The sequence below is a fragment of the Cnephaeus nilssonii genome (genome assembly GCF_951640355.1).
Source record: "Cnephaeus nilssonii genome assembly, chromosome: 2".
Taxonomy (NCBI): Eukaryota; Metazoa; Chordata; class Mammalia; order Chiroptera; family Vespertilionidae; genus Cnephaeus; species Cnephaeus nilssonii.
The window spans coordinates 9,438,871-9,459,493 of record NC_137073.1 but is presented as its reverse complement, the minus strand read 5'-3'; the positions used below and the strand labels follow the sequence as shown (position 1 = coordinate 9,459,493).

General features: G+C 59.1%; 1 protein-coding gene across 1 annotated transcript; it reads left to right on the top strand.

Moving 5' to 3' along the window:
- Positions 1 to 251: 251 nt before the first annotated feature.
- LOC307110784 (integrin alpha-X-like) lies at positions 252 to 20,290 on the top strand (the record flags this gene model as incomplete). Its single annotated transcript, XM_079790157.1, has 30 exons — positions 252 to 347; positions 916 to 1,018; positions 1,857 to 1,960; positions 2,262 to 2,332; positions 2,552 to 2,666; positions 4,990 to 5,120; positions 6,349 to 6,494; positions 6,723 to 6,876; positions 7,399 to 7,549; positions 7,984 to 8,057; positions 8,510 to 8,639; positions 8,757 to 8,899; positions 9,068 to 9,208; positions 9,300 to 9,509; positions 11,614 to 11,744; positions 11,863 to 12,020; positions 12,126 to 12,280; positions 12,976 to 13,107; positions 13,192 to 13,265; positions 13,481 to 13,622; positions 15,576 to 15,692; positions 15,779 to 15,858; positions 15,946 to 16,029; positions 17,954 to 18,032; positions 18,128 to 18,235; positions 18,344 to 18,427; positions 18,633 to 18,746; positions 18,887 to 18,988; positions 19,254 to 19,364; positions 20,192 to 20,290. The coding sequence occupies exons 1-30, from the start codon at positions 311 to 313 to the stop codon at positions 20,288 to 20,290; spliced, it is 3,480 nt and encodes a 1,159-aa protein (XP_079646283.1). The 5' UTR covers positions 252 to 310.
- Positions 20,291 to 20,623: the final 333 nt, after the last annotated feature.

Here is a 20,623-nt window from a genome sequence, read left to right as displayed (position 1 = left end):
AGGCGGGGCGGGGCGGGGCAGGGGATTGGCATCCACACAAGTCTAGATGGGCGGCGAGGCCGGAGAAGCAAGTCAAGTCACCCCTGCTCAGGAAGACTCCTGGTGGGAGTGTGTAGGCTGCCGCGGCCCCTGTCTCTGCTTATTTTTGTCACACTCTCCACCCTCCCCTTCTGAGTCATTCTGACAACTTCCCTCTCTAGCTCCGGCCTCTTGACCACCCCTCTGCTCACTTGCTCCTTTGGCATCTTGGAACCTCCAGCGGCTCCCCAGTGGCTCAGGAGCTTGGGAGCCCAGGCCTGACCTTCCAGTCATGACCAGGACCAGGACATCCCTTCTCCTGCTGATGGGTAAGCTGGGGACCCGAGGAAGGGGGGCGAGGAGGATGGGGTCCAGGGAGGAAGAGAACTGAGAATGCATGCGTTCTGGACTCACACATCAGGACAGGGACCTAGGGTTCGTGGAGTTTGTGGAGAGAGAGGAGATTGAAGAACCAGTGTGGGGTAGTGTCAGACATGCCGGGAGGGAGGCCAGTTGCCCGGACAATCCAGGGATCCCTCGGGTAGGCAGAACTAGCTCACTGTGTGCTCTGTCCACAGTGCCCCTTTGGCCCCAACTTTTCCTGGATTCCCCCACTTAGGAGTCCCCAGGGTGGGGGTGGGGAAGGCGCACCTTTAGGATGGGGGGTGTAGTTTGGCCTAAACAGAGAGTTGAAACTTGCCAGCCTGCCACTGGGTGAGGCGCGGTCTCTGGGCCGTCTGAAAGAGAGCAGCGAGGCGGGGGAGGCCCAAGCCTGGGAGGCCAGAAGACCAGGAGGCACGGGGCGCTGGGCCCAGCGAGGAGCGTGGGGGTCAGGCCCGGGGAGATGAAGCAGAGGAAGAACCTTTGCAAAGCTTCTCTCCGCACCCTCTTCCCCAGGCATGGCTTCCTCTCTCTGCTTCAACTTGGACACCGACAAGCCGACCATCTTCCCCATGCACAGCGCCGGGTTTGGCCACACTGTGGTCCAGTACGCCCGCTGGTGAGCCCGGGTGGTGACTGGCCTTGGGCTCTCGTCAGCTCCTCTCCCTGCAGGGCGTTCTGCTCCTCCCCACCACGCCCTTGGCTCACAAGCTCTCCTTTCTCTCCGAGGGGCCATTCCCCCAGGGTCATGCAGAGCTGAACGGAAAGCCATGCTGTCTGGCCATCTGGATGGTCCGAGCTAGCTAACATTTATTGAGCACTTACTAGGCACCAGACACTGGGCCACGCACCCTTTATGTGGGTATGGATTTAGTCCTCAATTCAATCGTTATCGAGCACCTACTGTATGTCTCAGGAGCCAGTCATACACCAGAGAACAAAACAGACAGAAATCCCTCCCACGCAGAACTTAAGTTGTTATGAATCTCCTCTTGACAGATGAGGAAACTGAGGCACAGAGCGCTGGAGCAAACCTGCTGGAGTGGCAGTCTGGCGTTAGCGTCCACGCTGCTTTCATCTTATTTTATGTTAGTTTCGTGTGTCCATCACAGTGCTTAGACAATTATATAATTTATGAAGTGATCCCCCTGAGAATTCTAGGGCCCACCTGGCACGGGACCTACTTATCACACAAATATTGCCCACATTCCCTGTGCTGTGCTGCTCATCCCCGTGACTATTCTGTGACTTCGCCTTCCCTTCACCTCTTTCACCCAGTCCCCTCGCCCCTCCCATCTGGCAACCCTCAGTTTGCCCACTGTATCCGAGTCTGTTTTGTTTGTGTGTATGTTGTTCTTTAGATTCTACATGTACTAGTAAGTGAAATCGCACGGTGTTTGTTTTTCTCCGTCTGCTGTGTCCACACTCTTAACTGCAGCGTTCTTTGTCTCCCCCAGGGTGGTGGTGGGGGCCCCCCAGGAGGTAAAGGCTGTCAACCAAACGGGCGGCCTCTACCGGTGTGACTACAGCACGGCCACCTGTGAGCCCATCCAGCTGCAGGGTGAGTCCCTGCCCCTCCCTGGGACCCAGGTCCAGCTGCCCATGCTCCATGGGGTCTGTGGGGAGCACAGTGGGCTCATGTTCTAGCTTCAGCTCAGTCTGAAAACCCTCGCCATCAGACATGCTTCCTGACCCCGAAGGCCTCCCTACCTGTTGCCCCCTGCACCCCTGCACTCCATCAAGAGCTGGGAGCCCCCTTCCCGTGTCAGACCTCCTTGTCTCCCAGGGATGAGGTGACCTCTGCCCAGACTGTACATAGCTCCTCTGTCCTGAGGGTGACCATCACCTACCTGTCCCCTCAGTCCCCCCAGAGGCTGTGAACATGTCCCTGGGCCTATCCCTGACAGCGGCCACCACACCCTCTCGGCTGCTGGTGAGTCGCCCTGGGTCACAGGAGCATCCTGAGGAAGGGGTGGGGACCTGGGACTGCAGGAGCTGGGGCTCTTGTGGAGGGTGGAGGTGCTGGGATGGGAGGGTGGAGGTGCTGGGATGGGAGGGTGGAGGTGCTGGGATGGAGGGTGGAGGTGCTGGGATGGGACAGAGGCAGGGGACAGAGGCAGGAGCTGCCCGCCCACCACCCCTCTGTCCCCAGGCCTGTGGCCCCACTGTGCACCATGCGTGCAACGAGAACATGCACTTGAATGGGTTCTGCTTCCTGTGGGCCTCCCCTTCCTGGCAGGCCCGGAGGCTTCCAGCTGACCTGCAGGGTGAGTGTCTGGGCCACTGGGTCTTTCGAGGAGCCCACACACATCTGACTGGAGGCGTAGTGGGGCCAGAGACACTACCAAAGAGATCAAAAGGAGGGAACTGGCCCGGCTGGTGTGGCTCAGTGGTTGAGCATTGACCCATGAACCAAGAGGTCACAGTTCAATTCCTGATCAGGGCACATGCCTGTGTTGTGGGCTCAATCTGCAGTAGAGGGCATGCATGAGGCAGCCGATCAATGATTCTCATCATTGATGTTTCTATTTCTCTCTCCCTCTCCCTTCCTCTCTCTGAAGTCAATAAAAACGTTAAAAAAAAGAGAGGGATCTGGAAAAAGGTTTACTGGGTTGCGTAGTGGGTCAGACATGGCGGGGGAGTCACTGCCCGCTTTCACGGCCTGCCCTGTGACTGCCCCGCTGCAGGGCCGCCCCTGTGGCCTTACCCTCTCTGAGCCCTCAAGTCTTCATCTGTCAGATGGGTTAGTAACACACCCAGGACAGAACCACCCCACGGCCAGGGTTTGGCACAACGCCTGGCATGTGCTGAGGGCTCAATGATTGCCAACTGCTATTGTTTTTAGAGAAAAGGGGGTTTATTTTCCCCCAGTGCACACTGGGATATACACTGAGTGGCCAGATTATTGTGATCTCTGAACACATAATAATCTGGCCACTCAGTGTATATCCTATATGATAAAAGGATAACATGCAAGTTGTCCACTCAACCAGGAGTTCTATCAGCAGGTAGGCCTGCCAACTGCCCATGTCCCCTCCCCTGGCCAGGCTGGCCTGACCCCACCCATGCACAAATTCATGCACCGGGCCTCTAATATTTATATATATATCCTCTAATATATATATACTGAGTGGCCAGATTATTATGTGTTCAGAGATCATAATAATCTGACCACTCAGTGTATATGACCAATTGGTTTGTGCCGCTGGCCAAGAAAAGGTGATGAGGGCAGTCTGAATGTGTCCGTGCATGATGTGTCTGTTTGTGTGTATGATGTGTGTATGGTGTGTGTAGTGTATGATGCCTGTGTATTTGTGTGTGTTATGATGTGTATATGTATGTGTGATGTGTGTATGTGTGCATTTGTGTGAGAGTGTATGATGTATGTATAGGTGTATGATGTGTATTTGTGTGTGTATGGTGTGTATTTGTGTGTGTATGGTGTGTATGTATTTGTGTATGAGTGTATGATATGCGTGTATGTATGTCTTTGTGTGTGTACGATTTGTGTGTGTGAGTGTGTATGATGTGTGTGTGCGCGTGCGCACAGGTTGAGGCACAGGGTCTGGCTTCCTGGTGCTGGTGGGAATGGAAAATGAGGAAGTGGGACAGTGAGTTCTTCACACCCAGCCCACAGCAGCCCAAGGCCGCGCCCTGCTGTCACTCTCACACTCAGGCCCTTGGGGAGGCGGGCATGGGCCATTGAATGCAGTGCCCCTTGCAGCACTTCTGGCTCTAACTTGACCCACAGGCACTGGGCTCCCCGGGGAACATCCAGGACGCCACTCTCTCGGGTGGGAGGCCACTGAGGCAGAAAGGGGAGCTGAGAGCTGGGCAGCCTTCTCTCCTGTGTTCACCCAGGAGGGGAGTGGGGTCCTGCATTTAAGCTGAGAACAGAATAGGGCCAGTGTGCGGCTGTTGCCAGGGGTGGCATTACAAATATTTAAAAGCCCTGGCCTGGTGGTTAGAGCAGCAGCCCTGCACCAAAGGGTCTTGGGTTTGATTCCCGGTCAAGGGCACGCACCTGGGTTGCAGGTTCGATCCCCAGCCCTGGTCAGGGCATGTGTGGGAGGCAACCAATCGATGTGTCTCTTCACATTGCTGTCTCTCTCTCTGTCTTCCTCCCTCCCTCCCTCCCTCCCTCCCTCCCTCCCTCCCTCTCTAAAAATCAATGGAAAAGTATCATCAGGGGAGGAGTAACAACAACAACAACAAATTTAAAATATAACAAAAATGCAGTTCAGCTCTGAACAGTGAGGAGAGACTTGGCCAGGGACTGGAGCAGAGTGGAGATGCTGTGGGGAGGGGCGTGGAGGGCCGGGGGTTCGGCCGCTGAGGTAGAGGAGGGGAGCAGCTTCTCACCATCTGCATTGGAGGGCCTTTCCTGTTTTTACCAACCAGGCTGGCTGCGCAGGTGTGAGCAGCCGAATCATAGGTGCAGCCTCTTAGAGACTCCGGGAGACTTCGGGCCCTGTTCTGGGCAGGGGGCAGGGAAGCCTGGGGCGGGGGGGCGGGGGGGTGAGTTCTTGTTATCAGGAGGGTCTGGGCTCTGGGAGCGCCTGCAGAGGACCATGCCACCTCCTTCCTCAGAGTGCCCGAGGCAGGAGCAGGACATCGTCTTCCTGGTCGACGGCTCAGGCAGCATCAGATCCAGGGATTTTGCCAAGATGCTGAGCTTCCTGAAGGCTGTGATGAGCCAGTTCCAGAGACCCAGGGCCCAGGTGCACCCGTGGGGCAGGGCTGGTGCTGGGCAGGCCTACAGGAGGGCGCTGGGGTTCGGGGGAGGGCGCTGGGGCTCTGGAGAGGGCGCTGGGGCTCTGGGGAGGGCGCTGGGCTCTGGGAGAGGGCGCTGGGGCTCTGGGAAGAGTGCTGGGTTTTGGGGATGGCTTTGGGGTGCTGGGGGAGGGCGCTGGGGCTCTGGGGAGGGCGCTGGGCTCTGGGGGAGGACCCTGGGGCTCTCGGGAGGACGCTGGGGCTCTGGGGGAGGATGCTGGGGCTCTGGGGGAGGACGCTGGGGCTCTGGGGAGGATGCTGGGGCTCTGGAGAGGATGCTGGGGCTCTGGGGAGGGCGCTGGACTCTGGGGGAGGATGCTGGGGCTCTGGGGGAGGACGCTGGGGCTCTGGGGGAGGATGCTGGGGCTCTGGGGAGGACGCTGGGGCTCTGGGGAGGACCCTGGGGCTCTGGGGAGGGTGCTGGGGCTCTGGGGGAGGATGCTGGGGCTCTGGGGAGGACGCTGGGGCTCTGGGGAGGACACTGGGGCTCTGGGGAGGACCCTGGGGCTCTGGGGAGGGCGCTGGGGCTCTGGGGGAGGATGCTGGGGCTCTGGGGAGGGCGCTGGGCTCTGGGGAGGACGCTGGGGCTCTGGGGAGGGCGCTGGACTCTGGGGGAGGATGCTGGGGCTCTGGGGAGGACGCTGGAGCTCTGGGGAGGACGCTGGGGCTCTGGGGAGGGCGCTGGACTCTGGGGGAGGACGCTGGGGCTCTGGGGAGGATGCTGGGGCTCTGGGGAGGACGCTGGGGCTCTGGGAGAGGACGCTGGGGCTCTGGGGAGGACCCTGGGGCTCTGGGGGAGGACGCTGGGGCTCTGGGGAGGACGCTGGGGCGCTGGGGCTCTGGGGGAGGACGCTGGGGCTCTGGGGAGGACGCTGGGGCTCTGGGGAGGGCGCTGGGGCTCTGGAGAGGATGCTGGGGCTCTGGGGAGGATGCTGGGGCTCTGGGGAGGACGCTGGGGCTCTGGGGGAGGGCGCTGGGCTCTGGGGAGGATGCTGGGGCTCTGGGGAGGATGCTGGGGCTCTGGGGAGGATGCTGGGGCTCTGGGGAGGACTCTGGGGCTCTGGAGAGGACACTGGGGCTCTGGGGAGGGCGCTGGGGCTCTGGGGAGGGCACTGGGGTTCGGGGGAGGGTGCTGGGGCTTTGGGAGGGCGGTGCCAGCCCCAGGGCTTCTCCCAGTTCTCCCTGATGCAGTTCTCCGACACCTTCTGGGTTCACTTCACGTTCAAGGACTTCACGCAGAGCTCAGACCCATGGCGGCTGCTGGCCTCCGTGCGCCAGCTGGGAGGGTACACGCACACGGCCACAGCTATCCTGAAGGTCATGTGAGTCCTGACTCTCCAGGCCCCCCAGGCGGCTGCCCTTCCCCCGGGCCTCCTCGGGCTCCGTGACAAAGGGGCCGATGGAACTGAGATTCTGCCCGATCTCCTCACCAAGGGGGTGGGTGCCCTGGGCCGCACGCATCAGGCCTCCCAGAGGAAGAGTCACCTCCTCATGGCCACTGAGGCGGAGGGCTCTGTCCAGGCGCCTCCGGACCCTCTTCTTTCCCGCAGAGACGAGCTGTTCAGTGTTCGCAATGGGGCCCGAGCGGATGCCTCCAAGATCCTCATCGTCATCACTGACGGGGAGAAAACAGGCGACAGCCGGGAATACTGGGAAGTCATCCCCAAGGCCAAGGCCAAGGGCATCATCCGCTATGCGGTCGGGGTAGGATGTGGGATGCCTGCCTGCTGCTTCCTCTTTGGGGACATCCCTTTCAGCAGGGGTCCTCAAACTTTTTAAACAGGGGGCCAGTTCACTGTCCCTCAGACCGTTGAGGGCCGGACTATAGTTTAAAAAAACAACTGTGAACAAATTCCTATGCACACTGCTAAGTCGGCTTCTAAGCAGGACAGGCAGCGGCGGCAAAAACACCCGGCGGGCCAGATAAATGTCCTCGGCGGGCCGCGTGTGGCCCGAAGGCCGTAGTTTGAGGACCCCTGCCTTTCAGGGATAGAAACCCCAGCTCTCAGCTTCCACTGCCCTCGGGATGAGGCCTGTGTTAGCCTGGGGACCTGACCCTCTGCTAACCTCCTTGTAGGGGGGGGGGGGGCGGGGGGATGGGGGAGGGCAGAGTGGCGGGGGGAGGGGGATGACACTGACCCCGGTTTCTGGAGGACATGGCAGCAGAGCGTGGCAGGCGCCCTGGGCTTGCTGTCTTTTCACTGAGTCGGTTTCCTGTGGGGACAGGTGGGGTCGGCTTTTCAGGACGCGCGCTCCTTGGGAGAACTGATCGCCATCGCGTCCACGCCCTCGCAGGAGCACATATTCCGAGTGGACAACTTTGATGCTCTGAGAGACATTCAAAAGCAGCTGAAAGAGAAGATCTTTGCCATTGAGGGTAAGGCAGAGGTGGAACTCGCTCCAGACACCTCATTCACGGGTGCCTTCCCTCTGGACAGAATCTCCACCATGAAACCCTGTTACAGCTGGGGTGTCCTGCCCTGGCCGGTTTGGCTCAGTGGATAGAGCGTCGGCCTGCAGACCTAAGGGTCCAGGTTCGATTCCAGTCAAGGGCATGTACCTTGGTTGCAGGTTCCTCCCTTGCCCGGGCCCTGGTTGGGGCGTGTGCAAGAGTCAACCAATCAATGTGTTTCTCTCATATCGATGTTTCTCTCTGTCTCTCCCTCTCTCTTCCTCTCTCTCTGAAAATCAATGGAAAAACATCCTTGGGTGAGGATTAAAAAAAAAGCTGAGGTGTCCTCAGACCTGGCAAAGCCTGCCCCGCCCCCAACCCACCCCCTGCCCTGAACCCGAGTGCCATGCCTCCCCCAGGTACACACACCGTGAGCAGCAGCTCCTTCGAGTTGGAGATGTCCCAGGAGGGCTTCAGCGCGGTGCTCACGCCTGTGAGTGGGCCCTTCTGGCCACTGGTGTGGGGTGAGGGGTGCAGGGAGGAGGCAGGTGAGGTGGGTGTGGGGTGAGGGGCTCAGGGAGGAGGCAGGTGAGATGGGTGTGGGGTGAGGGGCTCAGGGAGGAGGCAGGTGATATGGGTGTGGGGTGAGGGGCTCAGGGAGGAGGCAGGTGAGGTGGGTGTGGGGTGAGGGGCTCAGGGAGGAGGCAGGTGAGGTGGGTGTGGGGTGAGGGGCTCAGGGAGGAGGCAGGTGAGGTGGGTGTGGGGTGAGGGGGGCAGGGAGGAGGCAGGTGAGGTGGGTGTGGGGTGAGGGGGGCAGGGAGGAGGCAGGTGAGGTGGGTGTGGGGTGAGGGGGGCAGGGAGGAGGCAGGTGAGGTGGGTGTCAGGGGTGGGCTGCTGTGGAGTTGCTCTCTCCTCGCCCGGCTCAGCCCCAGGACTTTCTCCCAGGACGGACCCGTTCTGGGCGCTGTGGGAAGCTTCAGCTGGTCTGGAGGTGCCTTCCTGTACCCCGAAAATATGAAACCCACCTTCATCAACATGTCTCAGGAGAATGTGGACATGGCGGACTCCTACCTGGGTGAGAAGAGGCTTTGGCTGTGAGGACAGGCGGGAGATGAGCTGCCTGGGGGGCAGGGGCCGGGGGGGGGGGTGGGGGGGTTGGAGGCGGCCTTTGTGCTGAGGCCCAGCCCCTCAGGTTACTCCACGGAGCTGGCCCTTTGGAAGGGGGTGCAGAGCCTGGTCCTGGGGGCCCCCCGCCATCAGCACACCGGGAAGGCCGTCATCTTCACCCAGGCGGCCGGGCAGTGGAGGCCGAAGGCTGAAGTCCCAGGGACCCAGGTTGGGTGTGGAGGACCCTGAGGGGGGCGGGGTCTCCAGGGAGGAGGGAGCAGATGAAGGGGTTCGGGACTCTTGGCGGGAGGTCCTGGTGCCCAGGGAGAGGCAGGACCTGCCCAGAGGGTACCCTGCGCCAGGGCAGACAGGGTGACTCGAGGCTCTGCCCTCCAGATTGGCTCCTACTTCGGGGCCTCCCTCTGCTCCGTGGACGTGGACAGAGATGGCAACTCCGACCTGGTCCTCATCGGGGCTCCCCATTACTACGAGCCGACCCGGGGGGGCCGGGTGTCTGTGTGCCCCTTGCCCCGGGGGGTGAGTGGCTGAGGAGACCTGGCTGGGCGGGGCCTGGGTGTGGGGTGGAGGGGGTGCCCGGGGTGGGACTGGCGCTGTTTCTGTTCTGCAGAGGGCCAGGTGGCAGTGCCAGGCCGTTCTCCGTGGGGAGCAGGGCCACCCCTGGGGCCGCTTTGGGGCAGCCCTGACCGCGCTGGGGGACGTGAATGGGGACAAGCTGATGGACGTGGCCATCGGGGCCCCGGGGGAGCAGGAGAACCGGGGTGCTGTGTACCTGTTCCATGGGACCTCGGGGCTGGGCGTCAGCCCCTCCCACAGCCAGGTGAGGCCCGTTGCAGATCCTGTCACTCCGACTGCCTTCCCCTTGCTCCTCCCTGTCCCACGCTGCCACCCGGAAAAGTCTGTCACCACCTCTGGCCTCCTGTGCCCACCACGGGCTTCTCTGTGCAGCGAACAAACTCTGTGGGGCGTGAGAAACGGAAGCGTTCGATGGAGACTTCGTACTTGGGTGGGTTCTCCGTCCAGGACTTTTAATCCCCCAGCGGCCCATGCCCGGCGCCAGCCAGCCGTGTCAGAGATGGAGTCTGGGGTCTGGAGAAGTCAGTGACGGGGCTTGTCCAAGGTTTACAGTGGATCGGGAATGGGGATGAGGGCGGTTCGGTCTCCTGCTTCTAACGCGCTGCCAGTCACTTTGGGCTGGTGGCTCAGCCTGCCTGTCCACGCACCCCTTCACCTCCCGGAGGCTACACGACTTCATTCCCTGCTGCCATCGGTAATCCTGCAAATGCCCACCTAGACAGGAGCCCCCCACCCAGTGGGGCCGGGCTCCCTCGGAGGGGGGCTGCTTCCCCTGTAAAGTCAATGAAGTCCCCAATAAAAACAGGCGAAGGGCTGAGGAGACACTTCGCCAAAGATGATCTACAAAGGACCAGCAGGCAGCGTCAGTCATCAGCTAATTAAAGCCACAGTGAGACACCAGTTCACACCCGCCGGGTCGGGGTGGGGGGCTAGAATGGAGAGAGGCAACAGCAAGTGTGGGCGGGATGCCCTCGTAAGCCTCGAAGGGAGGGAAAGGGGGTAGGGGACCCGGTGCAGCTGCCTTGGACCACAGACGGGCAGGTCCTGAGAGCTGCGGCAGGAGGCATTGTACGACCCAGCGACTCTGCCCAAGAGAACTGCAAACACGTTTACACAAAACGGTACAGCAAATGTTCCTATAGCGTTATCACAATGACCCAAGGCGGAACAGCTCCCGTGCCCATCCGCGAGCGAGCAGACACACAAAGGTGGTGTGGCCCCGCAGTGGAGGGTATTCCGCCGTAAACAGGGGCGAGGGGCTGGCACATCTACAGCATGGATGGCCTTGAAAGCATGATGCTGAGAGAGAGGAGCCCGCACAGAGGCCACCTGGATCTGGCTCCATTTATATTAGCTCCAGAACGGGGGTCCACGAAGATAGAACGTAGGTTAGTGGTCGTCAGGGGCTGGGGCCAGATATGAGGGACGTCGGGGTGACTGCTCAGGCGTATGGCTTCTTTTTGGGGTGATGAAAATGTTCTAAAATTGATTCGTTGGTGGTCGCCTAACTGAACATCCTGGAAACGTGGAGCTGTGTACTTTAAACGGGTGAACTGCACGGTGTGGGAATTTTGTCTCAGAGACGTGGCCGTGGCCACTGCTCACCTGTCTGTGCTGCGCTCCTCCGCTGGCCACGGTGGCGACAAGAAGCCAGCCTTCCCAGGCCGCTGCTGTGAGGATTGCATGAGTCAGTACATAGGCGGCACGTAGCACGTCTATGGTGACATATGCATATGTGCCTGGCGCATAGTAGGTGTTACCTTATAATCAATTACGGTCGGTACAGCTTAACAACTGAAGGGCTTCAAAGAGCTTGGAACTTTAAGAAGAGGGCATGCCCTAACTCAGTGGTTGGCAAACTGCGGCTCTGTTGACTAATGAGTTTGCCGACCACTGCCCTAACTGGTTTGGCTCAGTGGATAGAGCATCAGCCTGTGGACTGAAGGGTCCCAGGTTCGATTCCAGTCAGGGGCATGTACCTTGGTTGCGGGCACTTCCCCAGTAGGAGGAGTGCAGGAGGAGGCTGATCGATGTTTCTCTCTCACCGATGTTTCTAACTCTGTCCCTCTCTCTTCCTCTCTCTAAAAAATCAATAAAATATGTTAAAAAAAAAAAAAAAAAAGGGGGCGAGAGGCTTTGCTGAGAACCGTGCGTCCCCGCGGCCCCGAACCTCCTTTCCTTGCTCTAGTCATCATGGCCACTCACCTCCTTTGAGGGCCCTTCATGGTGACATCTTTTCACTCCTCACCCCTTCTGTCCCTGTCGTTCCTACCTCCCCGTTCCTCCTGTTGCTGATTTCCAACTCGTTTTTCTCACCCCCAAACTGGCTTGCCCGCCCCTCTCACCAGAGGATCGAAGGCTCCCGGCTGTCCCCCAGGCTCCAGCACTTCGGGCAGTCGCTGAGCGGGGGTCAGGACCTCACCCTGGACGGCCTTGTGGACCTGGCCGTGGGGGCCCAGGGGCACGCACTGCTGCTCAGGTGAGAACAGCCTTCCCCAGGCACTCCCCCGGTGGTCCCTAGGTCTACCCAGCACAGCAGTCTCCTCACCCACCCCAGGTTGCCCTCCTGGGACCAAGGGCTGGCATTGTGCCCACAGGACCAGACCTGTGCTCAGGGTGTGGGTGGACATCCGCACAACACCCACCGAGATCGCGAGGTCTGTGTTCGAGTGTCGGGAGCACACAGCCTCCATCCGGGACCTGGCTGATGCCCGAGTCTGCCTTCGTGTCCACGAAAGCCCCAGGACGCGGCTGAGTGAGTCCTCTCTGGCCCAGGACTCCCGTCTCCTGCCTTGCCCCGTGCCCACCTGGGGAGTTCCTGGTTCTCTCAGCCCTCCCCACCCTCTACTTCCCCCGATAGGTAACCTCCAAAGTGATGTGACCTTTGACCTGACCCTTGACCCTGGCCGCCTGAGTCCCCGTGCCATCTTCAAGGAGACCAACACGCGGCATCTGACTCGTGTCAGACTTCTTGATCTGAGACAGCACTGCGAGGAAGTGAAGCTGCTGCTCCCGGTGAGGGTCTTGGGTGCTGGGGACGGGGTGGTGCTGAGGCTGGCAGTGGCCGGGCAGGGAAAGAACCAGTGTGTTCTGGTCCTGGCGTCGCCTCGCATGCAGGAGGAGCTTAACATTTCTTAGCCAGATAAGTGAGTGGGTCCGTGGCTGGGTGAATGAATGAATGGAGGGGTGGGCTGCGGCTGCCAGAAATCACACAGCTGCATGGCAGAGACGCGCTCGGCTGCTTCAGAGAACTAGAGCGGTGGGCTGGGATTCCTGCATCAAGCCGTTCCTCTGAGACAGACCCTGTCCTCGGTGCTAGGGACACCACAGGGGACAAAACAGTCCACGCCCAGAGGGCAGGCCGGGGAGAGAGCAAAAATAATCCGGTTCCTAGGTAACAGGGGTCAGGTAGTGGTGAATGCTGTGAAGAAGGATGAAGCCAGGGAGACAGCAGAGGGTCCTGAGGCCTCTCTGAGCAGGGAGGTTGCGAAGACCCTGAGTAGGCTGAGCTGTGGGAGGCTGGGGGAAGGGAGATCAAGGCAGAGGGCAAGCCCAGCAGAGGATTCTCAAGGTGGAATCTTAGCAATGAGCGTTTCCCCAGCGCAGGTAGGCATCACTGTTACCCCATTTCATAGATGAGGAGACGGGCACAGCTAGTGACTGAGGGTGCTGCCCTGAGCCTCCTGCTCTCCTCAATGTCCGCCTTGTAGGCTTGCGTGGAGGACTCGATGATCCCCATCACCCTGAGTCTCAATTTCTCCCTGGTGGGCAAGCCCATCCCTTCCCTTGGAAACCTCCAGCCCATGCTGGCTCCGGACACCCCCAGATACCTCACGGCCTCTGTGAGTCTCAGGTTGGGATCTTCAGGGGGCAGTGGGGTGTGGCCTCCAGGCCTTGGAGAAACCCCGCGTTGCCTTCCCTCTCAGCTCCCCTTTGAGAAGAACTGTGGAGACGACCATGTCTGCCAGGACGACCTTGGCATCACCGTTGACGCCTCTGGGTGAGCTTCCACCTCCTTAGACCTGCCCTGGTCCCCCAGCCCCTCTCGTGGGACCTAGAGCTGCTGTCTGGCTCTCCCTAACATCCCCACCCTGTGCTCAGAAACCAGACATCCCAGGCCCCGGGGCCCCCCACCTCTCCACTCTGTGTTTCGTCCCCACACCATTTCTAGCCCTGGTCATAGGCTCATCTCCTGCCCTCCACCCCAACCCCCAGCTTGGAGACCCTGGTGGTGGGGAGCAACCTGGAGCTGAACATGGGAGTGAAAGTGTGGAATGCTGGTGAGGACTCCTACGGGACCACAGTCACCTTCTCCTACCCGCCAGGGCTGTCTTACCGACGTGTGGCAGTGAGCCAGGTATTAATCCCTCTGGGGAACAAGCTAATGGCTGGGCATCAGCAGAGACTCCCGTTCAAAGCTCAGGCTGGGGCTGCCATTGCTCGGCAGCCTCTCATAGACCCAGAATCTGGGCTGATCCTGGTCGGAGAGACACGGTTGTGCCATCTGGGGCTTGCTCATGTTGTGCGCAACCCCGGGCCTCACGTTTCAAGGACACTTACTATTAGGAATGAGTGCCCAGCAGGCTGCTAATGTGGAGAGAGGGGGGACTCTGCCCGCAACTTTTTTGTAGTCCACATATTTTGTAATATCCTATCAATATTCTTCTCTTAAAGGAAAACCTACCTCGACCTTCAAATATTTTAAACACTGTCTTGTAGAAGCAGGGGTTAAATTTATTGGTTACTCTAGATCAGGTCTTGGCCTGCTTTTTCTCTGAAGAGCTAGAAAGTGAATATTTCAGCTTGGTGGGCCATAGCGCGTCTGTCACATCTGCTGAGCTCTGCTGGTGTCGAGTGAGAGCAGCCATTGACAAGACGTAAGCGAATGAGCGCCAACAGAACGTCCTCTATAAACAGTGGTGTTTGGGCTACCGTTTGGCAATACCAGCTCTGGAAGACAGAGCTAGGACCAAAGTGAGACAGATTTTCAACGAAAATTTTACAAAAAATGTTAAGCATTTATAAAAGTAGAGAGAAGATCAACAAACCTCTCAAAAACGTTATCACCCAGATTCAACCATTATCAACATTTTGCTGTATTTATTTCATCTGGCTCCCCCCCCCGCCTCTGTTTGCTGAAATATTTTAAGAGAAGTCCCAGACATCATGTCACTCCTCTCTCTTTCCCCCTATAGTTCTGGACTGTCCCCACATCCCACATGACCCAATACCATTATCGCATCCAGTGAAGCAAAGGATTCATAATAAAATTTCCTTAGTCTCAAAAATATCTTTTTATTTATACCTGATTTATTGGAACCAGCATCTAACCTGGGCCTATACATTACATTTGGTTGGTTGGTCTCTTATGTCTCTCTCAGGCATGCATTCCCAACGGGGTCATCTTTTGGTTAACGTTCAAAGGGACGCACTAGAAATGGCGAGATCCAGCTGCGCCGGGGTGAGAGCCCCAGCACTGGCAGTACTTCTAGACACACCAACCAAATGCAACACGTGGGCCGCTGTTGGGTATTTACTTTTAAAATGAGCTGTAAAACAGCATCTTTGGCGACAACCTAGGACAGTGGTTGGCAAACTGCGGCTCGCGAGCCACATGCGGCTCTTTGGCCCCTTGAGTTTTTAGCAAAGGCCAGCTTAGGAGGACCCTAATTAAGTTAACAACAATGTACCTACCTGTATAGTTTAAGTTTAAAACATTTGGCTCTCAAAAGAAATTTCCATCGTTGTGCTGTTGATATTTGGCTCTGTTGACTAATGAGTTTGCCGACCACTGGCCTAGGAAGACTGCACATGCCCCGGATACTGGCTGACATTAAGGAGTGGTTGCTTATGTTGCCGGGCGTGAGTTGTTGAGTCTTGCGGTCGGTGGTATATATTGAGGAATTTCTGGGTGAAACAATGTGATATTCAGAATGTGCTTTAAATTACTCAGAAAAAAGGTGGAGAAGCAGCTGAATAAAACAAAAGTAGGAAAATGTTGCCCATTTAAGCTGAGTGATGGGTATATGGGGCTTGATTTATCTAGTCTCTCTACTTTTGAGCATGTTTGAAAATCTCCATAACAGAAAGCCTGTTAAAAATAACAATAAATAAAAAGGGGGGAAACTTTAATAAATCTGAGATTTCTACATTAGGGAGAAATTTGACCAGACAGATAGTGTCTAAAGATTTAAAAAACAACAACACACAACATAATCTTAGGGAGGATTCCAGGAAACTGTCACTCCATCATGGCGTCTCTTTGGGACACTGACAAACGCTCACCTGCCATCCCCCTGCCCTTGCTCAGAGCCGGCCGCAGTCACGCTCCCTGCGCCTGGCCTGTGACAGCGCCCCAGCCGGGAGCCAGGACTCCTGGAGCACCAGCTGCAGCCTCAAACACATCATCTTCCGCGCGGGCGCTCAGGTCAGCTGTCTCCCACTTCCCTGCCCCCGCCCAGGCTCAGGGCTCCGTGACCTCCGCCTCCAACCCCACGCCCGCCTCTTCCTCAGGTCACCTTCGTGGCCACCTTTGACGTCTCCCCCAAGGCCATGCTGGGAGACCGGCTGCTTCTGACGGCCAATGTGAGCAGGTGAGCAGGGCCAGGCACAGGTCCGAACACCCTCGCGCCCCGCCTCCTCTTCAGGGGCTCCTGCCAATGCTCCTCCTCTTCCTCCAGCGAGAACAACTCCCCCCGGACCAGCAGGACCACCTCCCAGCTGGAGCTCCCGGTGAAGTACGCCGTCTACACCGTGATCAGCAGGTGCCACACCAGGACCCGAGCAGGGTCCTTCCCATCGCTCTGACGGGGCTGGGGGGTTCTCAGTCCCTGCGGCCCCCAACACCTGGGATACTGAGGTTCTACCACTCCCCGTCCAGTCCTTAGATGACATCTGCTAGCAGCACTTGCTAATGAACCCGAGTGTTTATTGTGGGCTAGCTCTGACAACAGGAAGTGACGTTATCACTACACGCTACATTTAACAGAGGCTATAGTTCTCAGAGGCTTTCTCCAAAGCCCCAGGACTGTCCTGGATTCCGTAAGAGATGTGAGAGACGTCTCTGTCTTCCAGGTTCTCACCGCCCCACTGGGGGTGAGGTTACCCTGATCTAGAGCAGAGCCTTACCCAGGGCCTCTCTGTGGTTCCGGAGCCTGAGGCTTTGTGAGCTTCTAGGAGGGGGTGGAGGCTCCTGTCAGGGGAGGCCTCAGCTCAGCATTGCAGGTCCTGTGGCATTGGCCGTGGCCCTTGGCATTTGGGTGGACAATTCTTCATTGCCAGGAACAGCTTTTACCTCAAAGGGCTTGTAGAACCACTCCTCCTCCCTTCCCCAGGCCCCTTGGGAAGGGTAGGGAGAGACACTCTGCCTTTTCCGGGGGTGAGGGGGGTAGGGAAAAGCCACAGATGCTGCCCAAGGAGGGGTGGATGCTGAGGGGTAGGTGCTGCCCACGGAGGGGTGGATGGTGAGGGGTAGGTGCTGCCCCAGGAGGGGTGGATGCTGAGGGGTAGGTGCTGCCCCAGGAGGGGTGGATGCTGAGGGGTAGACTGCCCAAGGAGGGGTGGATGCTGAGGGGTAGACTGCCCAAGGAGGGGTGGATGATGAGGGGTATACTGCCCAAGGAGGGGTGGATGATGAGGGGTAGACTGCCCAAGGAGGGGTGGATGATGAGGGGTAGGTGCTGCCCAAGGAGGGGTGGATGATGAGGGGTAGGTGCTGCCCAAGGAGGGGTGGATGATGAGGGGTAGGTGCTGCCCAAGAAGGGGTGGATGCTGAGGGGTAGACTGCCCAAGGAGGGGTGGATGCTGAGGGGTATACTGCCCAAGGAGGGGTGGATGATGAGGGGTATACTGCCCAAGGAGGGGTGGATGATGAGGGGTAGGTGCTGCCCCAGGAGGGGTGGATGCTGAGGGGTAGGTGCTGCCCAAGGAGGGGTGGATGCTGAGGGGTAGATGCTGCCCCAGGAGGGGTGGATGCTGAGGGGTAGACTGCCCCAGGAGGGGTGGATGCTGAGGGGTAGGTGCTGCCCAAGGAGGGGTGGATGCTGAGGGGTAGATGCTGCCCCAGGAGGGGTGGATGCTGAGGGGTAGACTGCCCAAGGAGGGGTGGATGATGAGGGGTAGGTGCTGGCTTTCATTTTAAATCCATTTTCCTAAGAATTTTTGATGTTGAACATTTTTCATACATTTGACTTCAACAAAGCTTTATTGAGCCTCTTTTGTGTGATCACCACCACACATAGACCCTGCCCCTCGGGATGTATGCGCTTGTGGTATGGGACAGGCCATGGGGCTTAGGCTGGGTGCACCACCCTGCTACGTCCACCCGCGTGCCTCGTCGGCTGCCCTCCTCCTGCCCAGAGCCCCACACTCTCCCCCGCACCTCATGCCGGGCTCCCGGCAGCCGGCAGTGCGGGCTCTGAGCTTGTCTGGGAGCGTGCGCTGGGCTAGCACGCCTCACGGGCACCCACAGGCAGGCACACGGTGTGACCTCTGCAGAGCCTCTGCCCTCTAACGGCCCCCCTGCCCGGCCCCCTGGGCAGTGTCCTCCGCGGGCAGCTTCTGCGAGCACCCAGCCGGACGCCCAGCCCCGCTCCCTACCCTTCCCACTCCTCAGGTCAGCCACACCCCTCACCCGGGACGGCCAAGGCCCCGGGCAACTTCAACCCACCCATGCCTCTTCTCTCCCAGCCACGAGGACTCCACCAAGTACCTCAACTTCTCGGCCTCCGAGGAGGAGGGGAGCCGCGGGGCCCAGCTCCGATACCAGGTGAGGACGCGGCTCCGGCCGGGGCTGCGGCCACAGCCAGGGAGCGGGGCGGGCTGTGGGTTGGGCACGCTTCGCCCTCGCTGCCCTCTGTGCAGGTGAACAACCTGGGACAGAGGGACCTGCCGGTCAGCATCCAGTTCTCGGTGCCCGTGGAGCTGAGCCAGGTGGCTGTGTGGACAGAGCTGGAGATCCTCCACCCCCAGGTGCGCGGGGACTGTGTGCGGCTCCCCCACTCGGGCCTCTGCCTGGGTTCCTGTGTCCCTCCCGATCCCCAAGGCCCCCGCCGAGACGCCTGTCCTGTGTCTTCCTAGAACCCACCGATGCGCTGCTCTTCAGAGAGAACGGTGCCCACAGAGTCCAACCCCCGGGCCCACATCCAGAAGAACTCCGTGCTGGTGAGGGGGACGGGCTGCCCCCCACTTTCCGCCACACGTCAGAGGGGCTGAATTCAGGAGTCCGTGTGACGTGCAGAGGGATGTCTGCTGCGCGGCATTCCTGAATTCGGATGTGGCTGCTCCCTTAAATCAGACACTTTAATGCTATCTTCTGCCTTCACACACACACCCCGCCCCCCTGGGCTGACCTACTTCCTGTCCCTAGGACTGCTCGGCCGCCGCCTGCCGGAGGTTCCGCTGTGACGTCCCCTCCTTCGGCATCCAGGAGGAACTTGACTTCATCCTGAAGGGCAACCTCAGCTTCGGCTGGGTCAGCCAGGTGTGTGGGCCCAGCGGCAGAGCCCCTGCCCCAGCCCCGGGCGGTCCCCGAATGTCTGTGCCGGCCTCCGGGGAGCGAGGGCATCTCCCTGGCGCCCCGCTTTCCCCAGAGCCGGCTGCCAGCTCCCCTGCCCTCTGCAGACGCAGCAGAAGAAGGTGTCGGTCGTGAGCGTGGCGGAAATCACGTTCGACAGAGCCGTGTACGCCCAGCTCCCGGGCCAGGAGGCGTTTCTGAGAGCCCAGGTAGCGACCGTGTGGGAGGCAGCAGCCAGGTGGTGAGAGGCTCTGATGCTGAATCCGTGTGCCGGTGGGGGCTCACGGCCTGGAGGGAGGCGGGGGGTGAAGATCCCGGGGTGGGACAGATGTCCCTAAACCCCCGAGGGCTTCTGTAGCTCAGCCCAGGAGTCTGGCCTGGGGAGGCAGGGGAGGAGGTTAGGGGAGGAGAGCCTGGGAGGAGCCCCGGGCAGCCAGAGGCCCGATGCTTTCTGATGGGGTCACCTCCTTCCAGGCGGAGGTGGTGCTGGAGAAGCAGGAGGTCCACAACCCCGTGCCCCTCATTGTGGGCAGCTCTGTGGGAGGACTGGTGCTGCTGGCTCTCATCACGTTCACACTGTACAAGGTGCGTGCTCGCCTCCTGACCCCCAGCACGTGCTCCCACTCTTCACAGCATAAGACAGCGCTCACCTTGGAGGCGGGCACCCGTTCTCGCTCAGTCACTGCGTGCGAGAGAGCCTCTTCCACCTCTGACATCAGCCGTCCCCACTGTCCTCCATGTGTGCCTCCTCCCTGTTCTCAGGCCTCCTTTAGTCTCTCCCCTCTCTTTCCCACTCGTCTCTGCCTTTGTACGCGTTTCCCTTGACAGCAAATCTATATATATAAAAGCCTAAGCGACCGAACAACCGGTCGCTATGATGCGCACTGACCACCAGGGGGGCAGATGCTCAATGCAGGAGCTGCCCCCTGGTGGTCAGTGCGCTCACACAGCGGGAGCGCCGCTCAGCTGACAGATGGGTGCCAGACGCAGGGCTCACGGCTGGGCAAGCCTGTGGCAGGCACAGCGGGGCCAGGATGAGCAGGAGCAGCAGGCAGGAGCGGTAGGCGGAGTTGGACTGCCGGTTTTGGCCTGATCCCCGCAGGCCACGCCAAGGGACCCTCTGGTGCACGAATCCATGCACCGGGCCTCTAGTTATAACATGGAAAGCACTGCCCTGGGTTTGATGTGGACACCACCATGGATTCTCTCTGTGACTAGGCAAGTGCCAGGTCCACGCTGGGTCTTGCTTCACACTGTAAAGGTAATTACCAGCTCACAGAACTCTGGTCCAGTCTAACGGCACTGCTTGGACATCGCAGGGGCCCCTGAATGGTGGTCCCTCCCCTTCCCCATCACCTCTTTCCCCCTCTCCCACTGGACTCCCTGACCTTCCCCTCCCTCCTCCCCTGCAGGTCGGCTTCTTTAAACGTCAGTACAAGGAGATGATGGCGGAAGCAAATGGACAAGCTGCCCCAGGGAGTGGGCCCTCGGACCCCCAAGGTGGCCAATAAGAAACTCCCTCCTGAGGAACTAAAATCGATACAGAGGCAGAGGAGCATCGGACAGACTGTCGAACAACAGCGGGAAGGCTGGGGAGGGTTGGGGGGAGGTAAGAGATCACCCGAAGGACTTGTATGCATGCATGTAAGCACAACCAATGGACACAAGACACTGGGGGGGGTGAGGGCGTGTGCCGGCAGGTAGGGGAGGCTGGGGGAAGGTCAATGGGGGGAAAAAGGAAACATATGTACTACTGTTTGTAATACTTTAAACAATAAATATATATTATATATATATATTATTATTATTATTATTATTATTATTATTAAAAAAAAAGAAAGAAA